At 40.2% G+C, this 19161-nt stretch overlaps 2 protein-coding genes across 4 annotated transcripts; one reads left to right on the forward strand and one right to left on the reverse strand.

Moving 5' to 3' along the window:
- Window positions 1-422: 422 nt before the first annotated feature.
- Window positions 423-6141, forward strand: sarm1 (sterile alpha and TIR motif containing 1). Of its 2 annotated transcripts, none has more exons than XM_053647902.1 (9): window positions 423-587; window positions 819-1460; window positions 1534-2152; window positions 2409-2621; window positions 2832-2923; window positions 4251-4577; window positions 4818-5007; window positions 5087-5208; window positions 5789-6141. In XM_053647902.1, exons 2-9 carry the CDS (start codon window positions 1006-1008, stop codon window positions 5928-5930), a joined length of 2160 nt encoding a protein of 719 aa, XP_053503877.1. In that variant the 5' UTR covers window positions 423-587; window positions 819-1005; the 3' UTR covers window positions 5931-6141. The 2 variants fall into 2 exon arrangements, with proteins under 2 accessions (XP_053503877.1, XP_053503878.1); XM_053647903.1 differs by having other exon boundaries at window positions 503-587; window positions 1035-1460.
- A 959-nt stretch (window positions 6142-7100) lies between these two features.
- On the reverse strand, window positions 7101-13767 carry slc46a1 (solute carrier family 46 member 1). 2 transcript variants are annotated; one of them, XM_053647905.1, is made up of 6 exons: window positions 12951-13767; window positions 11638-12029; window positions 10990-11450; window positions 9392-9475; window positions 9128-9284; window positions 7101-8887 (listed from the first exon to the last, which is right to left on the reverse strand). In XM_053647905.1, exons 1-6 carry the CDS (start codon window positions 13275-13277, stop codon window positions 8833-8835), a joined length of 1476 nt encoding a protein of 491 aa, XP_053503880.1. In that variant the 5' UTR covers window positions 13278-13767; the 3' UTR covers window positions 7101-8832. The 2 variants fall into 2 exon arrangements, with proteins under 2 accessions (XP_053503880.1, XP_053503881.1); XM_053647906.1 differs by lacking the exon at window positions 7101-8887 and having other exon boundaries at window positions 9124-9284.
- Window positions 13768-19161: the final 5394 nt, after the last annotated feature.

Here is a 19161-nt window from a genome sequence, read left to right on the forward strand (position 1 = left end):
AACGTTATTGATCCCCGTGTCATGAACAGCAACAGAACACATCAAGAAATAACCGCGCGTTAAAATGAGCTAACTAGCAGGGAAAAAAATATCACTGCAAAACAAACAAACAAACAAACAAACAAACAAAACAAAACAAAAAAAAGATTTCTCTTTGAAGTCTGCTGAAGCGCCTCAGACCTTCATGATCAGGGCAAGAAGACCAAAACATGGCAGATGAACAGTCTGCTGTTCTGCAGCTATTCAGCTACTGATATTTCCTCAGTTCATTTGTAAATATGAACACGTAAATCAGTTATTTATTTCATTATACGATACGGATTTGTTTACTGAAATGAAACCCCTCACTGTTGTTGTACTCCTCTCGGCCTCCAGAGGACGACACTACCGTGCGTGTTCTGTGCTGCTTTGTGTTGCTGAGGAGGAGGAAGCAGTCGCGAGCTCCTGGTCAAGATGCGCTCAGAGGAAGTGCAAATGAAAAAGGTTTAATTTTGCGCATAAACTCGACAATTTCTAAATAAATATATCTAAAAGGAGAGGGGGAAGACTTTCTCCACATGAGCCGCAGAGCCGTGCTTGGCTGACAGGTAACAGAAAACACCGGGCTTCTCACAAACATAAACACAATGCATGTCGTGTAGCTTCCGGAAGTGTGTGTGCTTGTTATGTGTGTGTTAGTGGTACACGCGTTTCTCACATCCAACACTATAGTAGCTCTGTTATTTGAGTCAGTTAATGTTAAGTTGGTTATTGGGGATGATGAATAACTCTCTAGGCCTCTCCCTTCTGCTCATTTATTTATTTATTTTGCCCCACAGTGACATCATCAAGTGATTGGATAAAAGGATAAGAAGACTTTCATTATTGATTTATTTGTTGTTTATACATTAAACAACTTAAGGACACAGCTGAATATAATACACTGTATCCTGGATGTGTTTCACTGTAGCACAGCTACAGATTTCCAAACCAATCATTTCACAGGCAATGACAACTGTTTCTTAGATGCTCTTGTCTCTCGCTGTTTGCCTTAGCAATATATATAGACGCTTCCCAATGTTCAGTTCGGACAGACTAACCGTCTCTGAGCGGGTCAGCCGGCTTCAACCGCACAGATTGACCTCTGATCCCAGGGCTGTTTCACCTGGCCTTCATGTCGATGTCCAGGCCGCGTTGGACAGATCTCTTCCAGCACTGCGGACTGCTGTGAAAACACTCAAGTCCTCCAGAGAATCCGAAGATGTGCCAAAGACTCGGCAGGCTATCGCTGAAATATTCCAACTTGTTGAGGAGGCCTGGGTTTTGCCTGCGGTTGGCCGGCAAGTGGCAGAGCAGATCTGCAACAGAATACGACTGGACGGAGGTCTTGAGTCACTGCTGCTGCTACTGCGGACTCCTGCTGAGGACATCACGTATGAGTGCGCCAAGCTGCTTGAGCAGATTCTGATCTCAGAGAACAGGTAAGCTGCAATTTCGCTTCTTATATTTATGGGATCTTAACTGCATTCTGAACTGAGAGATCTGTTCCTACAGAGACTATGTAGCACGCATGGGTCTCGGTGTGATTCTGAACCTGACCCGTGAGCAGGAAGATGCCCAGCTTGCGCGGAGCATCTCAGGAATCCTGGAACACATGTTCAAGCACACGGAGGAGACGTCGGCCCAGCTCATTGCAGACGGAGCCCTGGACGCATTGCTGTTCTGGTGCCGGGGTACAGATCCCACAGTGCTGCGGCATTGTGCCGTGGCTCTGGCCAACTGCGCCATGTATGGTGGGCACCGGTGTCAGCGCCTGATGATCGAGAAGCAGGCAGCTGAGTGGCTCTTCCCGCTGGCCTTCTCAAAGGAGGATGAGCTGATCCGCTTCCACGCATGCCTGGCTGTGGCTGTGCTCGCTGCGAACAGGGAGCTGGAGAGCGAGGTGGTGAAGTCAGGCACGCTGGAGCTAGTGGAGCCGTTCATCGCCTCTCTCGACCCGGATGAGTTTGCGCGCAGCCTGCAAGACACCGCCGACAGCGTTCAGGGACGCACCGCTGCTGACCTGCAGCACCTCTTGCCCCTTCTGGATGGGACGCGGCTCGAGGGCAAGTGCATCGCTGCTTTCTATCTTTGTGTGGAGAGTGGCATCAAGTTCCGGCAGCACAACATCAGGGTGAGGCAGAGTGCGAAATTGAAATTGAAATGACCAGAGGTACTTTAAAATGCAACGGATCTGGCTTTTTCCCCCTAAATTTCAGGCTTCTGTTGACAGTGATTTGGATTGCATGTTAATTTAGTTTTAGATCAATCAAGAGTGTACAACTCTCAAAAGGGAACCTCACAGAGCATACATACTGAAGGTTTAACAGCGAGGGCGGTGTCGGTTAGAAGAGGATGATTTTATTCAATTTGTGCATCTTTTTTCTCAGATATTTCAGGAGATTGGGGCAGTTCAGAGTTTAAAGAGGATTGTCATGTACTCAAGCAATGCCACCACACTCTCTCTGGCCAAAAGGGCCCTCAGGATGATGGGTGAAGATGTTCCACGCCACATAATGTCCTCTGTTCCTAACTGGAAAACAGTGGAGGTACAAACATGGCTGCAACAGATTGGCTTTAGTGCCTTCAGTGATCGATTCCAGGTTTGTGAGCAGCAGCTTAATTTTGTTGTTCAGTATAGATAAGAACACATACGTAATATGAATGTATAGTAACGTGGTACTAACCTATGATCAGATCCTTGCAGATACTAAAACTGTGCCATTTGAACAATGAGGTTATTTCCACTAGGGTGATCACAGCATTCTGACTGACTTTTATCTGTGTGCATTTGGTGTGTGTGTTTGTGTCAGGGGCTGCAGGTGGATGGTGACCTGCTACTTAACATCACTGAGGAGAACCTGATTAATGACCTGGCCATGACCTCTGGGATCACTCGCAAAAGGTTGGTCTGAAACCAAACATACACGTTTTGTAGTTATGTGTAAAGGATAGTTTTGGGAAAAAATATGATTTGAATTCTTGAGTGTGGATAGTAATCGCATATCCATTGTTTTTCTTACCATCAAATCACCGTGCATGAAGTAGGAAAAAGAACAGATGTCCCAGGAATCAGTGTTAATTCCAGTCTAATGTTTAGTAGATGTCTGTACGGGTATTACAAATTTACACAATGCTGCGTAGAGGACAATTTGTTCTCATATAAAAATGCATCCTGCACATTTGACTAATAACAAATGCCCACTCCTTTCTGATTTAAGAGTTCTGGGTAATGCATTAGTTTGACTAGTGAGTGAAAGGCACCATTTACATGGTGAAAATGTAACATTTTCTACTACATATACACTACCGGTCAAACGTTTAGACACACTCATTCTTTATTTTTATTTTCATTTTTCCACATTTTAGAATAATAATAAAGTCATCAAAACTCTGCAGTAACACAAATGGAACTGTGGCAATTATGTTGTGATAAAAAATCCAAAATAAATAAAAATAATTTAGTATTTTAGCATCTACAAAGTAGACACCCTTTTTGCCTAGAATTTCCAGAAATGTATTCCTGGCATTTTCTCCACTAGTTTCTTGAGGAATCCTACCATGAGATGCTTTTTAAACAGTATTAAAGGAGTTCCCGCCTATACTGGACACTTATTGGCTGCTTTTATTCACCCGTTAAAAAAAAATAAAATTTTGTTTGTAAATAAAATGTAGGCCTCCTCCGAGATTTTGAAGTTCTGGCATTTTAAAGTCTGGTTAACTCCAATAGTGAAAAGAGAGGACATTGCAGTTAAAACATATCCGATTACAAACTTAATTTATTAGACTTATGTCTGTTTTACTATTGCATGTAACAGACATTAACCGTGTGCGAATGAGTTTTTACCACTGTGATTGTTAAACTAGCTGCTTACCCAGGAAGATAGCATTTGCAAGATTATAAATAAAGTAAATAAAAACATTTGCACACTGTTTTAGTGAAATATATTTATGGTTTCTTAGTGGAGGTGGCATAGTATGTTATAAGCAGAAAAACCCTATATTCACCCATCCACCCCCCCAACACAAACAAAAAAAAAAAACAACAACCAAAAAACCAGAACCTGTTCACCAGAATTCAGTCATGGTAACATCCGATGAGTTTTCCAAAACTACCACACATATAGTTAGCTAGAATGATTGGATACCTAGCAGAAGTGAGTCATCAAATGGCAGGTGAATGGGGTGAGTCTTATTTCACGCAATGCCCTCTGTTATGATCACTCTGTCAGGTTTATGCGAGACCTGCGGGTACTGAAGACTTATGCTAACTACTCCATGTGTGACCCTAATAATCTGGCCGACTGGTTAGCAGACATAGACCCACGGTTCCGTCAGTACACCTACAGCATGCTGCAGTCCGGTGTGGGTCGTACCAACCTCCTCCAGATTACGGACGAACAGCTGCAGCGGGACTGCTGTATAGAGAACGGAATCCACAGGGCTCAGATCCTCACTGCTGCCCGCCGGCCTGCCAGGCCCTGTTTCATTGACTCACAGTGCACAGGTCCAGATGTGTTCATCAGCTACCGGCGCACCACTGGATCACAGCTTGCAAGGTCAGAACTAACACCAATAATCATGAACATTAGATTACGCCAAACCTCATTTATAATCGATTGAAAGATCGATTGAGCAGCGATTGGTAGTGATTGTAATTTGTTGTACAATAAAATGTTTTATATCCTAATGAACGCTAATAACTTGTGACCAAAGAGCTGAAAGCCTCGACATGAAAACGAAAGCATTTGTATCAGTTTGAATCTTTATTGAAAATGAAAGTATCTCTTTTCCTTCAGTCTGCTGAAGGTGCACTTGCAGGTGCGTGGCTTCAGCGTTTTCATCGATGTGGAGAAGCTGGAGGCAGGCAAGTTTGAGGAGAAGCTGATAAGCAGCGTGCAGCGAGCGCGTAACTTCATCCTGGTGCTGTCAGCCAACGCTCTGGACAAATGCATGGGTGACACCGGCAGGAAAGACTGGGTTCATAAGGTTAGATTATTCCTTTCCACCTTCAATGTGATTACATGTACTAGTAAAGTCCGGACATGGTGGTGTGTGTGATCTGCAGGAGATTGTCACCGCCCTCAAAGGAAAGAAGAACATTGTTCCTGTCACCGACAACTTTCAGTGGCCTGATCCCAGCTCTCTTCCTGAGGACATGCAAGCCGTCCTCACATTTAACGGCATCAAGTGAGTCAGTGTTCACAAAGCGTACATGTGCACAGTTCTTACAAGAAGTAGAGTAGTGAAGATGGTCGGCTGTGGCAAAAATGCTGGTGGATTTCGAGGTTTAGGCAGGTTAATTTTACACTTTAACTGTGTTCAGTTTTCATTAGACAAGATTACGACATTAACGTCAATCAATTCAGAGCATAAAGATACCAGCTAATTGAATTGATCTTCCCATTTTTCTGAAGCTTCTCTTCTCATTGTTAACAGTAATGCTACATGATTAGAGGAAATCCAATTCTGAGATCAACTGTATTCTTCTAAATTTTAATTTCTAACACATAAAGCAATTAGTTTTTTGGCATTGTCAAATGGCATTATCAACTAAAAAAAAAAAAGGTCAAATGCTCAATTCTGTCATCATGTCATTGCTTAGCCACTCTGATTTCCTCAGCTGCTGTGTTAATGCAGATTTCTTTCCAGTCCCTGTAACCACCGATAAGAACGGAACTACTGCACTTAATATACCTCCCAAATAAAGACATAATTGCTGAAATAATTTGATAAGCTTATCAATAACATTGACCTCTTCAATACTCAGGTGGTCCCATGAGTATCAGGAAGCCTCAATAGAAAAGATTCTTCGCTTCCTGAAGAGAGGCTCCAGTCAAGAGCAGCTGGACAGCTCAAAGACCTGCATGGAGCCAGAGCAGAACGTTCCTCCAACCACTCAGCAATGTTGAGCTTTCCCACTTATCATATAAGATAAGATAATACTTTATTAATCCCCAGATGGAAAAATTAGGGATACCTGCTAAATATGCACACTTAATCAGTGACCGAACTACTAACTGTTAATGCTACCAACCTCTGATAGGCCAGTTCTATTACTTTATGTGCTAGGATTAAAATGAGTGATACATGGAAGACAGACAGTACTGTAAAGCTCTGTAATCTTTTGATCCTTAATATGTCATGTAAAGCTATCACTGCTTAATCACTCAGGAATCCAAATACAGTGTCTATTCCCAACCATATCTATGTAATCTACTATTTGTTCCTTTTCATTATAAACTCAGCAAAAAAAACCCCAAAATGTCCTCTCACATTCACCTGCAATATGCAACATGCAATAAGGAGTCCCTGGACAAAGGGGCGGTCAATATTAAAAGTAACAGTCAGTATGTGGTGGCCTCCAGCTGCTTTAAGTACTACAGACATATCCTCATGGACTGCACCAGATTTGTCAGTTCTTGCTGTGAGATGTTACCTCACTCTTCCACCAAGGCATTTGCAAGTTCTCCATCACGTCCTGGGGGACACATGGTTACATGTAATTTTCCACTGCAAGGACAATCAGCTGTCCTTCCTGTCTCCCTGTAGCACTGTCTTAGGCATCTTACATTACAGACATTGCAGTTTATTGCTGTGGCCACATCTGCAGTCCTCATGCCTCCCTGCAACAGGCCTATTGCATGTTCACGCAGGTCAGCAGGAACCCTAGGCATCTTTCTTCTGGTGTTTTTCAGAGTCAGTAGAAAGGTCTCTTTAGTGTCCTAACTTATTGTAACTATGACCTTGATTGCCTAGCGCCTGTAAACAGTTCGTGTCTTAAGGACTGTTCCACAGGTGCATGTGCAATAACTGTTTATGGTTCATTGAACAAGCATGAAAAACATCATTTAAACCCTTTCCAATAAAGATCTGTAAAGCTTATTTTGATTTTACAAAATGATCTTTAAAATACAGTCTCCTGAAAAAGGGACATTTCTTTTTTTTTTTGCTGAGTTTAGACAATGTTACTTAATCAGTTTAAAATCAGACCTGGTAACATACTGCAGTATGTGGTATGGTTCTTCACTTTCTTGAATTGTTTCTTGTACTGAATATGATAGAAGGACATTAATGCGGAACACCTGATCACTAGATAAAAACAAGTCGTAATTGGGTTGATGTATGAAAATAACTGCTACGATACCATACCTGGTCAAATTAGCATGAAACTGTAACTTTCCTTTTTGTTATACAGTTGAAACAATGCCCCTTTGCAGAAATTTGTTCAATTTAAAAACATGAAACCTATACAAGCTTTCAAACACATTGTTACTTCCTTACACAATAATTGGCTACTTGACTCAGACCTAGCTACAATATCACATGCAGTATTGCGTAAATAATAATTAGATCTTGTCGCCACAACCCAATGTACAGTTGTACACCTGTAGGCAAAATCTATATTTGCTGTTATATACAGCATCATACACTCTTCACACAATCACAATAAGCTCTTAAACACCTACAGTATCCGTGATAACATCTCTTATAGTGTTCATAGCTTTACCCTCTTCTGGGCTGCTGCCTTAATATTTAAAGATCAAGTTTATATATTAAATGTATGTTTGATGTAGAAAACCACTGAGAGAACAGGCCAAGTTATCAGGAAATAACTGTACAATATTAACTTTCTGTTAATAGGAAGCAAATACACTTTCATTTCAACTGTATCAATGTATTGTTTCCTTTTGTACCTACTGCATACAGCCAGTACTTGCTGAGTTACTCTCTGAAACTGTCCCTACTTCTCTGAACTTGTGGAGAACTGGGAATTCTCACAAGGTACTGACCTAATCAGACAATAAGTCGGAACGGCAGATGATCGTGATCCATGTTGCTACCATAAGAACATCCCCAGCGAGTGCGAACCTTTGTGATCGTGTTTTTTTTAGGAGACCTGTGTCCTGTGTTGAGACTGTAGCTGTTATCCGAAACTCCTTAAGGGACTTCAGGCCATGCTCTCAGACCCCGTGTAACTCTGTATTCCCAGACTGCTACAGCACTGTTACGCTGTTCATGAGTCAATATCATGGAATATTGGGTAATATGTATGCAATAAAATAGGATATGGTGTGCTGTTGTATGAAAAAAAATCTTCTTATCCCATAGCAACTTACTAACATTTAAAATAAAATGATCGTAGTAGTTATCTGTTTATAATTACACTATATGGTTAAAAGTATGTGGACACCTGAGTACTAAACATCCCATTCAAAAACCATGTGCATTAATATGCTAGAACAGGTTTGTGGCAACAGTTTAGGGAAGGCCCACATATGGGTGAGATGGTGAGGTATCTACAGAATTTTGGCCATATAGTGTACGTATATATATATATATATGAAACATGTACATCAATACTTTTTAAGATTTCTCTTCATTGTACTCAAGAGGTTAAATGACAACATGTGCAAACTGACTCACTGATCATAAGCTTATATCTGCTGTGAGACATCTTGCTAGCCAACATGAGTGCAAAGGTCACATCCATAATGCTGGAATTGATTATAAAATAATTAAAAAAAAGACTAGTGCAATTTATCGAAATCCCATAGCCTTCTATTAGACATACAGCTGCTCAAAAAGTATAAAATGACAAAAGTCACAGTTAAAACTGTTTAACTGTTAATACAGTTAAAGTACCCATTATTCCTTTATATCACACATCATGGGATTTCTACTGAAAAAAAAACAAGTTTCATCAAAATGTTCTGAGCAGTAAACATAGACATTTTGCATAAAACAGAGTCTGGGACTGAGATGGTTGTCTTTTTTCTCCTTTTTAAGGTCAAGGATTTTGCACAGCCAGTATCAGTTCACTGCAGCTTCTCCATTAATGATCCTCCTCTCTCTGAACCACAAGGCCCTGAGAAGTTAAAATGACACAAATATACATCTGAACTGGCATGAAACGGTGCAATGATTATACCAAACAATGATTCAGGCAATTTTACAGAGTTCTGCATCAGAACCAGAGCATCTTTAGAGTACAATCTTAACCAGACCATAATCAAAATCCATTACGTAACACAGATCACTGAGGGGAAACAAACTGCTTGGTTAATTTCTGAGCCAAGGTGGAGTCTGACCTCCCTTGTCATCTTACCCAATTATTCCAGCAGGAAAGAGAAGGAGCATGGCTCCGAAGAGGAAAGGAAGTCCCTTCATCATGTGTAAGGTGGCGGGGTAGAGCGAGTTAAAAACTCCGCTGGCCACCAGTGAGCACAGACCCTCTACACAAGCCACCGACGCAAAGAGAGCACCTAAGAGCATTTATACACATAATCACTCCTGGAGCAAAGACACTTTTTAATTGTAATTGTTCTTTGTTTGGTATCACACTCAGCACTGGTTCAGATTTAAGCTCTACCTTGCTCCGAAGGGTCCACTAGTTTGGACAGTTTGGATCTCAGGACTGGGGTGGAAGCCATAAGGAGAAAACACAGGCCGTATCCTGGAAAACACACAGATTCACAGGGTTCATGTTGACCTTCATAACTACTTATTCACAAAAGCCAATGGATAGCAGTGTGGAGTAGATAGTATGTATGAAGTCTGAACCTAAAAAGCCTGGTCATCCAATTCCTTGCACTTTGATTAGAGTGCATTTGACCAGTCGTCAACTAGTGGAACAGTTATTAAAAGAGGCAGAGTTATTTCCTTGATGTTTAGCCTTTAATAGGCTTGCCTTGTGGCACATAGCTTAGATTGTCGTAGCCTTGGAAATATCAAGTCCAAAGTGAGTAAGTCATCTAATCCTCAAATCCAAAGACCATAAGCAGCAAGTTAAGAGGCTACTCTAATCAAATCCTGAATGGGGTCAAGAAGGTGGGCTGTTGCCAGTGATTTATCAGGTTAATGAACTGCAGTAGGCTGTAGACCAGGGGTTCTCAAACTAAGGGTTGCAACCTCATTTGGGGTCACATGATAAATGGTGTCCTAAGAGAAACTCACAGTTTGTGTTCTGAAAAAGGGCAAAAAAAAAATTGTCAGAAGACTGCTCTAACCCAGGGGTGTCCAGTTTTATCTGTAAAGGGCCAGTGTGGGTGCAGGTTTCATTCCAACCAAACAGAAGCCACACCCGAGTCTATTGAAAGCCAAGATCAACTGATTAAACAGGTGGAATCAGATGTGGCTCCTGCTGGGTTGGAATGAAAACCTGCACCCACACCGGCCCCTTGTGGATAAGATTGGTCACCGCTGCTCTAAAGGCCTGCCAATCAGTGACAAGGAACAAGCTGTATATTAAATTGTACTGGATATTAAATTCCCAATTATTAAATGAAAGAAGACTAAATGTATGAAATGAAATGAATGGGTTGAGTGAGTCGTGGCTGTGTGCGCAATCTCACTCAGAACTGATGTATTACGCATGAAACTCATTCATCAACATTGATTTTCTCCCACAAGTGGTTTATTATTTGCTATCAGCAGAAAAACATTGGCACAATTAATTATTTAACCAGCCATTAATATTGCTTTTTTGGACTTTTGCCATGTGCACTTGTATCCCAATCACTTCTCTTATAACCACTAAAATACTGACATAAAATCTAGTGAAAGTATATTTTCTGCACAAAGTCTATTAACCAAGTAGTTAGAAGATAATTTACAGATTTTTATATTTTATCATATTCCATGAAATATCTCACTGTGCTGCACTGCCCACACTTCTTAAAGAGAAAGACAGGAGCTGATCTGATTGGATGGCACAGCAGAACACCTAACCACACCTCTTAATAATGTAGAACTGTGAAGAAAGTTCATGCAAAATGGGATAATTCATTCATAATTTTATTTTTTTTTAAACTACTTTGCTCAATATATCAGTCCCTAAACAAATGTTAACAAAAAACATATTCGAACTGAGCACAATAAGGATTTTTATTTACATTTTCCACAAACCAAACCTAACTACATAAATAGAAATACATATAAAATAAAATCTCTTGTTTGAGGAAATGTTACCTGTGAACATGAGACCTGTAGTGTTTGCAAATGAAAACACCACCAAGCCAGCTATGTTGGACACCAGGCCAAGGATGGCCACACAGGAGTCATCAAGGCAGCGCTGTAAGACCCTCAGGCCTAGCAGACTGGTGAGGTAGGCCATGTGCTGAGCGGCTGAGGCATACCCAATTAGCTCAGAGTCCCAGCACAGAGGTGTACTCAGCTCATAGAGTACGTACAGCTCCCGTGATCCAAAATGCACTGTGACCACCAGGAAGAAGCAGAGGGTGTAGAGCCAGAGTCTGGTCCTGTGTCCTCCTTGTCCTCCAGATGCATACAGATTATAGACAGCTCTGAGGTGCTGAGTGGAGAACAGCCTTGCCCCAGGGTCAGGAGTCACTGACTCGGGTACGAAGAGGTAAGCGTAGAGGGCCGTGGCCAGGTTTGTGGCCAGCACAAGCCAAAAAGGGTTGATATACCTAAAGTCAAGGACAACACTTGTTTAAAATTTATATATATATTATATATATATATATATATATATATAAAATATTAAAATTCCAGTCATGAAATCAAATTAAAATTACTTTGTAGTTTAAGGCACAGAACAAGTCATTTGAAAAAGGAAAAAAAAAAACCCACTACACTGAACAAAAAAGAAATTACCCTTGTGCATGTCGCCATTTGCCCCCAATTATGCTTGCAAACATCCCAGCAAGCCCCAGACATGCCTCCAGTATCGCCACACGAAATGTGCGAAAACGCTTGTCACTGATGTCAGCCACATAAGCGAAGCAGCCAGCCAGAATGGCATTGAAATCCCCAGACAAGCCACTGCAGATTCGTCCCAATAGGAACCAGGCCACAGGCAGTTTCAGGTACATGACAGTCAGGTAGACAGCAGCCTGGACAGCCAGACCTAAACTGGGAAGAATCAAGATGAGACGCCGTCCTGCTCGGTCACTCCACGAGCCGAGCAGGATCACAACGAAGAGGCCCACAAGATATCCTCCCAGATTGATGTACAAGCTCCATTGTGCAGTTAGAGCTTCCACCTCCTAGAAAGAAAAAAACAAACAAACATTAATTACAGTGTTTGTTTCCTTGTTTCCATTTAATTCTGTTTAATCCTATGGAACTCTTGATATTCTGCAGCTAACATTTTCAAAGAAAAACACTTCAAATGTTCATTCTGTGAGTCAGGGGCAAGATACAGTTCATTCATTTTCATGAGGATTCTGGACACTTTCCCTTTGTCTTGAATCAACCCAGTGACCCTGGCCTAAAAATCTGCAGGTTGCTGTGGTGTGAACATGCCTTTTTCAAAAGGTAAATTTAAACACCTTTTTTCTTCCATTGACCCTGCACCGCTATCCAGAACCTGCATCCATTTTGTTCTTGGTTTCGATCTAATACACTGCTCTGTTTACAATGCTGAGGTTTATTTAAATGCCTTATTGCATAAAAAAAGCCAATACTCATTAGCATTTTCCAATATTAATCCATTTAATTCCACCGGTCACAGCTGTTTGCTTGTAAAAGTCTAGGAAAGTTGGTTTTTCCTGAATTGTCTGTAACTGGTCACGTGACCATTTACAAGCAAGCGCCTGGGAGATCCAAAACATAAACTGTTAGGTACCTGTGATCTTTAAAGGGTCTGTTATTTTAATAAGACTGGATTTTGCTGTATTACAATTCACAAAAGAAACAGTTTGCATTGACCCCACAGAGCCACCCTGGTCATATTACTAATATCGCAATACTAATACTAATATGACTCCCTAAGGGTCTTACAGGACACTTCATAGGCTGATGGATGACTGGATGGATGAAAGTCTTATTCTGAGAGGAGGGTGACTTTTGAAATGCATGTACTGTTTTAGATCGCGACACAGGATCGGGGTCCTCGTGAGTCCAAGTGCATTTCGTGCGTCAGTCAGCGTAACTTATGGGCATGCGTTTATTGTTCATAAAACTACCTTCTGGAGCGGCTCGTGTTCAGCAGATGAATTACCACATCCTCCTCCTCCTCTTCTCGTGCCGTTATAGCCCACATCCTCGCTAATGCGATCCCAGAGGTACTGCGTGTAAAGTGGCATCTGCAGTGCCAGTGAGAACATGGAGAGGAAGAGCACGGGCTCGACAGTGACTGAGAGCGGACAGGCGAATGGAGGAGACCCGGAACAGCCAGAGCGGCTTCCCGCCTGCTCCGCCTGCTCCGCCTGCTCCTCCAGCGCCTCCTGCTCCTCCAGCGGCCTCAGCGTGTCTGCCGACATGATTTCCCTCGTGTCCGAGTCTTCCTCCATGATGACACACTGGAAGCATTCAAAACTTTAACCTACAAATGTCCGTTTAGTAAAGCGTCATCATTTAGTTTTTAAAGCCAGCCATTGTTAGTTCGTTTTAAAGTTAAAATGAAAGTTTCCGCTCTCTGTAGCTGCAGACTCAAGTCGTCTGTACGCTCTCTGTTGTCACTTGTACTTTGTCAGGTCACGTGATAATCATATCACGTGTCGCATCATAACTGCACATGACCGTGAGCGTGCAGACATTAGTGCAGAGTTCAATTCAATTCAATTCAATTCAAGACAGTCTGGGAAAACATCACGCAGACAAGACATTGTTTACCAAATACTTAATCTGCTTCTCATACTTCATGCTAAGGGGCTGAGTGTTTCCTTCTTCTGGGTTCCTGCACATGTGGGGATAGAAGGGAATGAAATTGTGGATGTATTGGCAAAACAATCAATAAAACATGAAACAGTTGATATACAAGTACCATTAAGTAGAGCAGAGATCAAAACCATTATAAAGGGACACGCACATAAAATATGGCAGGAATACTGGGACACAGCTGACACCGGACGACACCTATATACCATACAAAAACAAGTAGGCATGAGTGTGAGGCAGGGCAGAAACCCAAAAGAAGAGATGATAATTACGCGTCTTAGAATAGGTCATGCTGGATTAAGCCTATAATTAAACAGAATAAGAAAACACCCCACTGGACTCTGCACACACTGCAGTACACAAGAGACAGTGAAACACATTCTGTTAGACTACAAAAGGTATGAGGAGGAAAGAACTGAGCTAGAGATGCAGATTGGAAAACAAAACATGACACTAGAGAACTTGCTGGGGGAAACATCTGGGAAAATGCACTGCCCCCTAATAAACTATTTAAAAAATACTGGGATAAGTGAGAGAATTTAGTAATCTATAGTACGAATAACTAGTATATAGCCATTTATCTCTTTATTTTCTTTTATTTACGCAGTATTGTTTTGGTATTATTATTATTAGTGTTTTTTTTTCTATTTATTATTATTATTATTATTATTATTATTATTATTTTTATTATTTTTATTATTTTTATTACTATTATTATTATTTGTTTAATTTTTTTTCCTGCCAAGCTACTGCCCACACTCCAGTCCAGTAAGTGGAAAAAACAAAAACAAAGAAGAAGAACAATTCAATTAAATTGTATTTGTAAAGCACTTTTAACAATGGGCATTGTTTCAAAGCAGCTTTACAGAAACTTATAAACAAAGGATACAGATTTTAAGTGTGTGAATTCATCCCTATCGAGCGAGCCGGTGGCGAAGAAAAACTCCCTAAGATGATCTGAGGTAGAAACCTTGAGAGGAACCAGACTCAGAAGGGAACCCATCCTCATCATTATGGTTTTATATGAAGTCAGTTTTGTTTTGCTGAACTAGTCCACTGTTCACTAAAGGAGACCTGAGTGCAAAGTTGTATGTAATTGCAGTCCTAAGGCCATAATAGCAACCGAAGTCCCAGCATGTCCATGTGGAATTGAGGTCCAAAACCATTTCCATAGTACTTCAAGTGGTACCATCCTCAGCAATTTCCAGGCTGTAGCCTCCAGTTGATGAGGGCTCCATCCAGAGGTAGGGCATCAGGATGGATCAGGTATGTCTGGAGAGCAGAAAGGGTCAGGATCACTGGCATCTCCAGAAAATCATGTGTGAGAGCAGAGGCTGAAGCGGCCTGAGTAGATCTAACAGGTTCAATATTTTGGCAACGTCTAATAATTGGTGACGCTGCTGTTTCTCAAGCGACAACAAAAATAAACCTGTAAGACAATGAGAAACTTTTACCTTACCTGAATGAGTTTGATGAACTTAGACTTATAGATTTAGTTAGAGTAAAGAGGGGTAACATATTTCTGTAGCTACAATGTTGACCTGTCAGATTCATTGAACGTATGGTATCTATAAATATATCAATATCTGATCAATATGCTTAGTAAAATAGAAAGAGGAGGAGCTGACACATCACAAGAGCCACTTTATTAAATATTATAGTCAGTTATTATGAAATAAAAAGGGGTAACATATTTCTCTAGCTATAATGTTGACCTGTCAGCCTAACCTACTGTGTCATATCTCAGAGTAATATGCATTTGTAAAGAACAAACTATAGGCTCTCCAACATTATTGGGTAATTACAGTAAATAGTTATAAGAATAAAGATAAGCCTACATGTATCAGACAATCAGAATATGTTCAACAAGGGCGGCTGGGTTGACCCAGATGGCAAGTTAACGTCTTACATTGGTGTGTGAGTGAATGGGTGAATGAGACACAGTGTAAAGCCCTTTGGATAAAAGTGCTATATAAGTGTGCCATTTTACTGTAAACATCTACTCCTAACAAAACCATTCATAATAGTAACACATTAGCAGTCTAGCAGCAGACAAAAACAGCAGCATTAATGTTTTATTTCTTTTCTATACAAGCATTTCGATGCTCAGGACAATATCTAGCTTGTCCAATGGACATCTTTTATTTACAGCACCGCTCATTCTGCTCCAGTGATTTCGGCACAACACCTGGTTTTACCAGTCTGTGTATTCTGGGTAATACTATACACAGGCCGGTTTTAATTTCAAATTAATTTTCAAAACAAAAAAATCTAATTAAAACAAACAAACAAACCAAAAACAAAAAACAAGACAAAGCAAATGTAAAACAAAACATACCTACAATTAAAATGAGAAAAACAATTTAAGCTCATTATGTTTTTAAAGCTACAGTTTGTAATACTTGAAGGTATTTCTAAGGCTGTTATAACCACATTATTTAAAAGAAAAACTTATATAAACTTATATAAACCTATATAAATATTGTAGTATAGTGTACTTTATCGGCTCACGTGGTGTAATTTCTAACAATAAAGGGGGGGGGGGCAGATATGCACAAAAACTCCACACAGACAGTAACCTAAGATCAGGATTGAATCGGGGTCCCAGGAGCTGTGAGGCGGCAAAGCTACCCACTGCACCACAAAACATAAAGGAGAGATCAGTTTGACTGATGTAAATAATCACTGTTACATCTGAGGGTTCACCTGTGGGTTTTGTCCAGAAGCCACACAGAGGATATTTACATGGTAATAGCACCTCTTTGTGGATAATCTTCAGCATGTGAAATCTGTGCAGCTGAGTGAGATACAGGTAAATTGTACTGGATATAAAAATCAAACAACTTTTGTGGCTAGAGGGACCGATTGAGCAAAATTACATTCCACTATTCCAACAGGAATCGCAGTAGCAGAGACGTAAAACTGGTGGCCAATGAATAGTGTGATATTAGTGGCTGTAATAGCACAAATATAAGACCTCTGTGACTGTAAAAATATGAAAATATTACACAAAAAATATTGTGACTCTTTTTCCTTTCAGAAATAATTCACTTCATTACTGAATACCCCAGCAATGCTGCTGTCCCTGACACACTCGTACCGATGCAACATACACTGGGATTAAAGTACTAATAATTATTGTCGTTGATTATTGCCTTTAGCTTCCACTGTAACTCTTTGTAGCTTTGTGGATCTGGGCGTAGCTACTGTTGCAGTTTAAGCCAGCCATAGTAAAGAGGTAATGACTGGCTAAAGACCTTGAGGTCAAAGTCATTCCTCACGTGTCGCAATAATATGCTGCCTTTGAGTTCAGTAAACAGAAAAGGTGTCATCATGATAAAGTACAGCAGAAGTGAGATCACTAATGTGATGTCCCAGAGTGCTTCACTGATAAAGCTGCTTCACACACACCGTACTCTATTTTCACTAAACCAATGTAAAAATACAGAAGAACAAACTCTGCCCCTGTATTTAATGCTTAATGGTGTTCTTAGTGTAAACAGGCCTCAAGTGACATGCAGGCCACTCCACTGCATGATCAGGACTATTTTATGGATTCTGTTTCTACCAGTCGAACATGTTAGTCGAACATGCCAGTTAAATTATGATTGTATCAAAATAATTAAAATTGCCTTGTTACACTAATTGAATGCCTTTTATTAAGTTTTGTGAGCATCAGTAAGTATAAATAATCTGTGCCATGAAAGCACTTGGTAATTTATGCATGTTTGGCATTCATCAATATTAGCACATGAGTATATGAAGCAAATCAGCATTATCAAAATTATAAATCTGGTGGGGATTTTTTTTGTTCGATTTGACCTATGAAAACATTTACATATAACTTTTCTAAAAGTAAAACTTTAAAAATGAAACTTTACTAACATTTACATTTGTAAAAAAATACAGTATGTTAGACTGTATGATAAGTATAAAGGCTAGGTTATCCCAAACTCAAATGCACAAATAATTCAAATGACCTGGCCTTAAAACTGAGCTACGCATGTTACTCCTGCCCTCCGGACCTTCTTGATCCAACCTGATACTCTACTTCTGTGTGGAGACTCCTTCACTGGAGAATCATTTGCTACTACTTTTGTGGATGGTACCATGTTCTTACTTGGATAGTGTAAAGCCTGCACTTGCTAAAAACAGTTTATGCTGTTATGACTTTATGAAGTCCCAATCAATGAACAGTGGATAACTTCACTTTGATATTATAGACTTACATTTAAAAGTATAATGAAATAATAAAAAAAGACCCTGTTGCTCGTACTTAAGATCCTTTCAACCCATGTAGCACTGTGTGACTCTGTAGTTTACAGCTGAGTTATGACTCATAATCACACTATCCGTTATCACCCAGAAGAGAAGGGGTTCCCTTTTGAGTTTGGTTCCTCTCAAACTTTCTTTCTCAATTTATCTCAGGGAGTTTTTCCTTACCACCATCTCCCCTGGCTTGCTCTTTCTGTAAAGTTGCTTTGCGACAATGTCCATTGTTAAAAGCGCTATATAAATAAATTGAATTGAATTGAAACCTAGCAGCACCCAGTTTCATTTTCCTTCATTTTAAATACCAAGAAGTGGATCTCAAATGAAGGGCTGCAATTACTGTAAACTATTGTAAATTCAATGCAATTCAAGTCAGTTCAATTAATCTTCAGTAAGACTTTATCCAAAGTCACTGTGAGTCACTCCAGAGTCTATCCCAGTAACAATTTATTGTGAAATTGCAACATGTAAATGTCAAGTGACAAACACCCAGAAATGTTTTTTTTTGGGGAAAACAGAAAAACAAAAAAATTTCCAATACTGAACTTGCATAAGTGTGCACACCCTTTTATATTTAGGAATGTGGCAGTGTTCTGAATCAACCAATCACATTCAAACTAATGTTAAATAACCCCACGTAACTAACCCCTAAAATGCCAACCCCACATTATCCTTTAAAAAAAAAAAAAAAAGGAAAACAAAAACCCTTACTCTGGCTCTTACACCTCTACTCTGCACATTTTGCTTTTCTAGAACTCAATTAAGAAATCTTGTATAGTAGCACTACTTGTATTGTTCTCTGTTTGATATATCACTTCGCTTGTATTTCCTCATTTGTAAGTCGCTTTGGAAAAAAGCATCTGATAAATGAATAAATGTAAATGCTAATTAGTATCAATTAAAGTGCCATCACCTGCCATCAATTAAAGTGACTGATTACCCCCAAACAAAGTACAGCTGTTCAAATAGGGTTTTCCTGACATCTTCTTGGTAACATCCAACTGGAAAAGGCATGGGCCGCAAAGAGCTTACAAAGCAGGTACGGTATCCCAAATCCATGTGGAATGGCCATAATACCAAAAGATATGGGTTTTTTTTGTTTTTTTTTTTAACCAAAAAACACAGCACATCAGCAAAAGAACACCATCCCCATGGGGAAGCATGGTGGAGATATCATCATACTTTGGGGCTGGTTTTCTTCAGCTGAAACTGGGGCTTTAATCAGGGTGGAGAGAATAATGAATA

Source organism: Ictalurus furcatus, chromosome 17 (assembly GCF_023375685.1).
Source record: "Ictalurus furcatus strain D&B chromosome 17, Billie_1.0, whole genome shotgun sequence".
Classification (NCBI taxonomy): Eukaryota; Metazoa; Chordata; class Actinopteri; order Siluriformes; family Ictaluridae; genus Ictalurus; species Ictalurus furcatus.

Excerpts from the sequence above, each read along its gene's own strand:
- slc46a1 (XM_053647905.1), bottom strand. The coding sequence starts at position 13,277 with ATGGAGGAAGACTCGGACACGAGGGAAATCATGTCGGCAGACACGCTG. Across the intron at positions 11,451-11,637 it reads AAATGGCGACATGCACAAGG|GTATATCAACCCTTTTTGGC; the intron begins GTAATTTCTTTT and ends CCTTGACTTTAG. Across the intron at positions 9,285-9,391 it reads AGTGGACCCTTCGGAGCAAG|GTGCTCTCTTTGCGTCGGTG; the intron begins GTAGAGCTTAAA and ends AAATGCTCTTAG.
- sarm1 (XM_053647902.1), top strand. The coding sequence starts at position 1,006 with ATGCTCTTGTCTCTCGCTGTTTGCCTTAGCAATATATATAGACGCTTC. Across the intron at positions 2,622-2,831 it reads CCTTCAGTGATCGATTCCAG|GGGCTGCAGGTGGATGGTGA; the intron begins GTTTGTGAGCAG and ends TGTTTGTGTCAG. Across the intron at positions 4,578-4,817 it reads ACTGGATCACAGCTTGCAAG|TCTGCTGAAGGTGCACTTGC; the intron begins GTCAGAACTAAC and ends CTTTTCCTTCAG.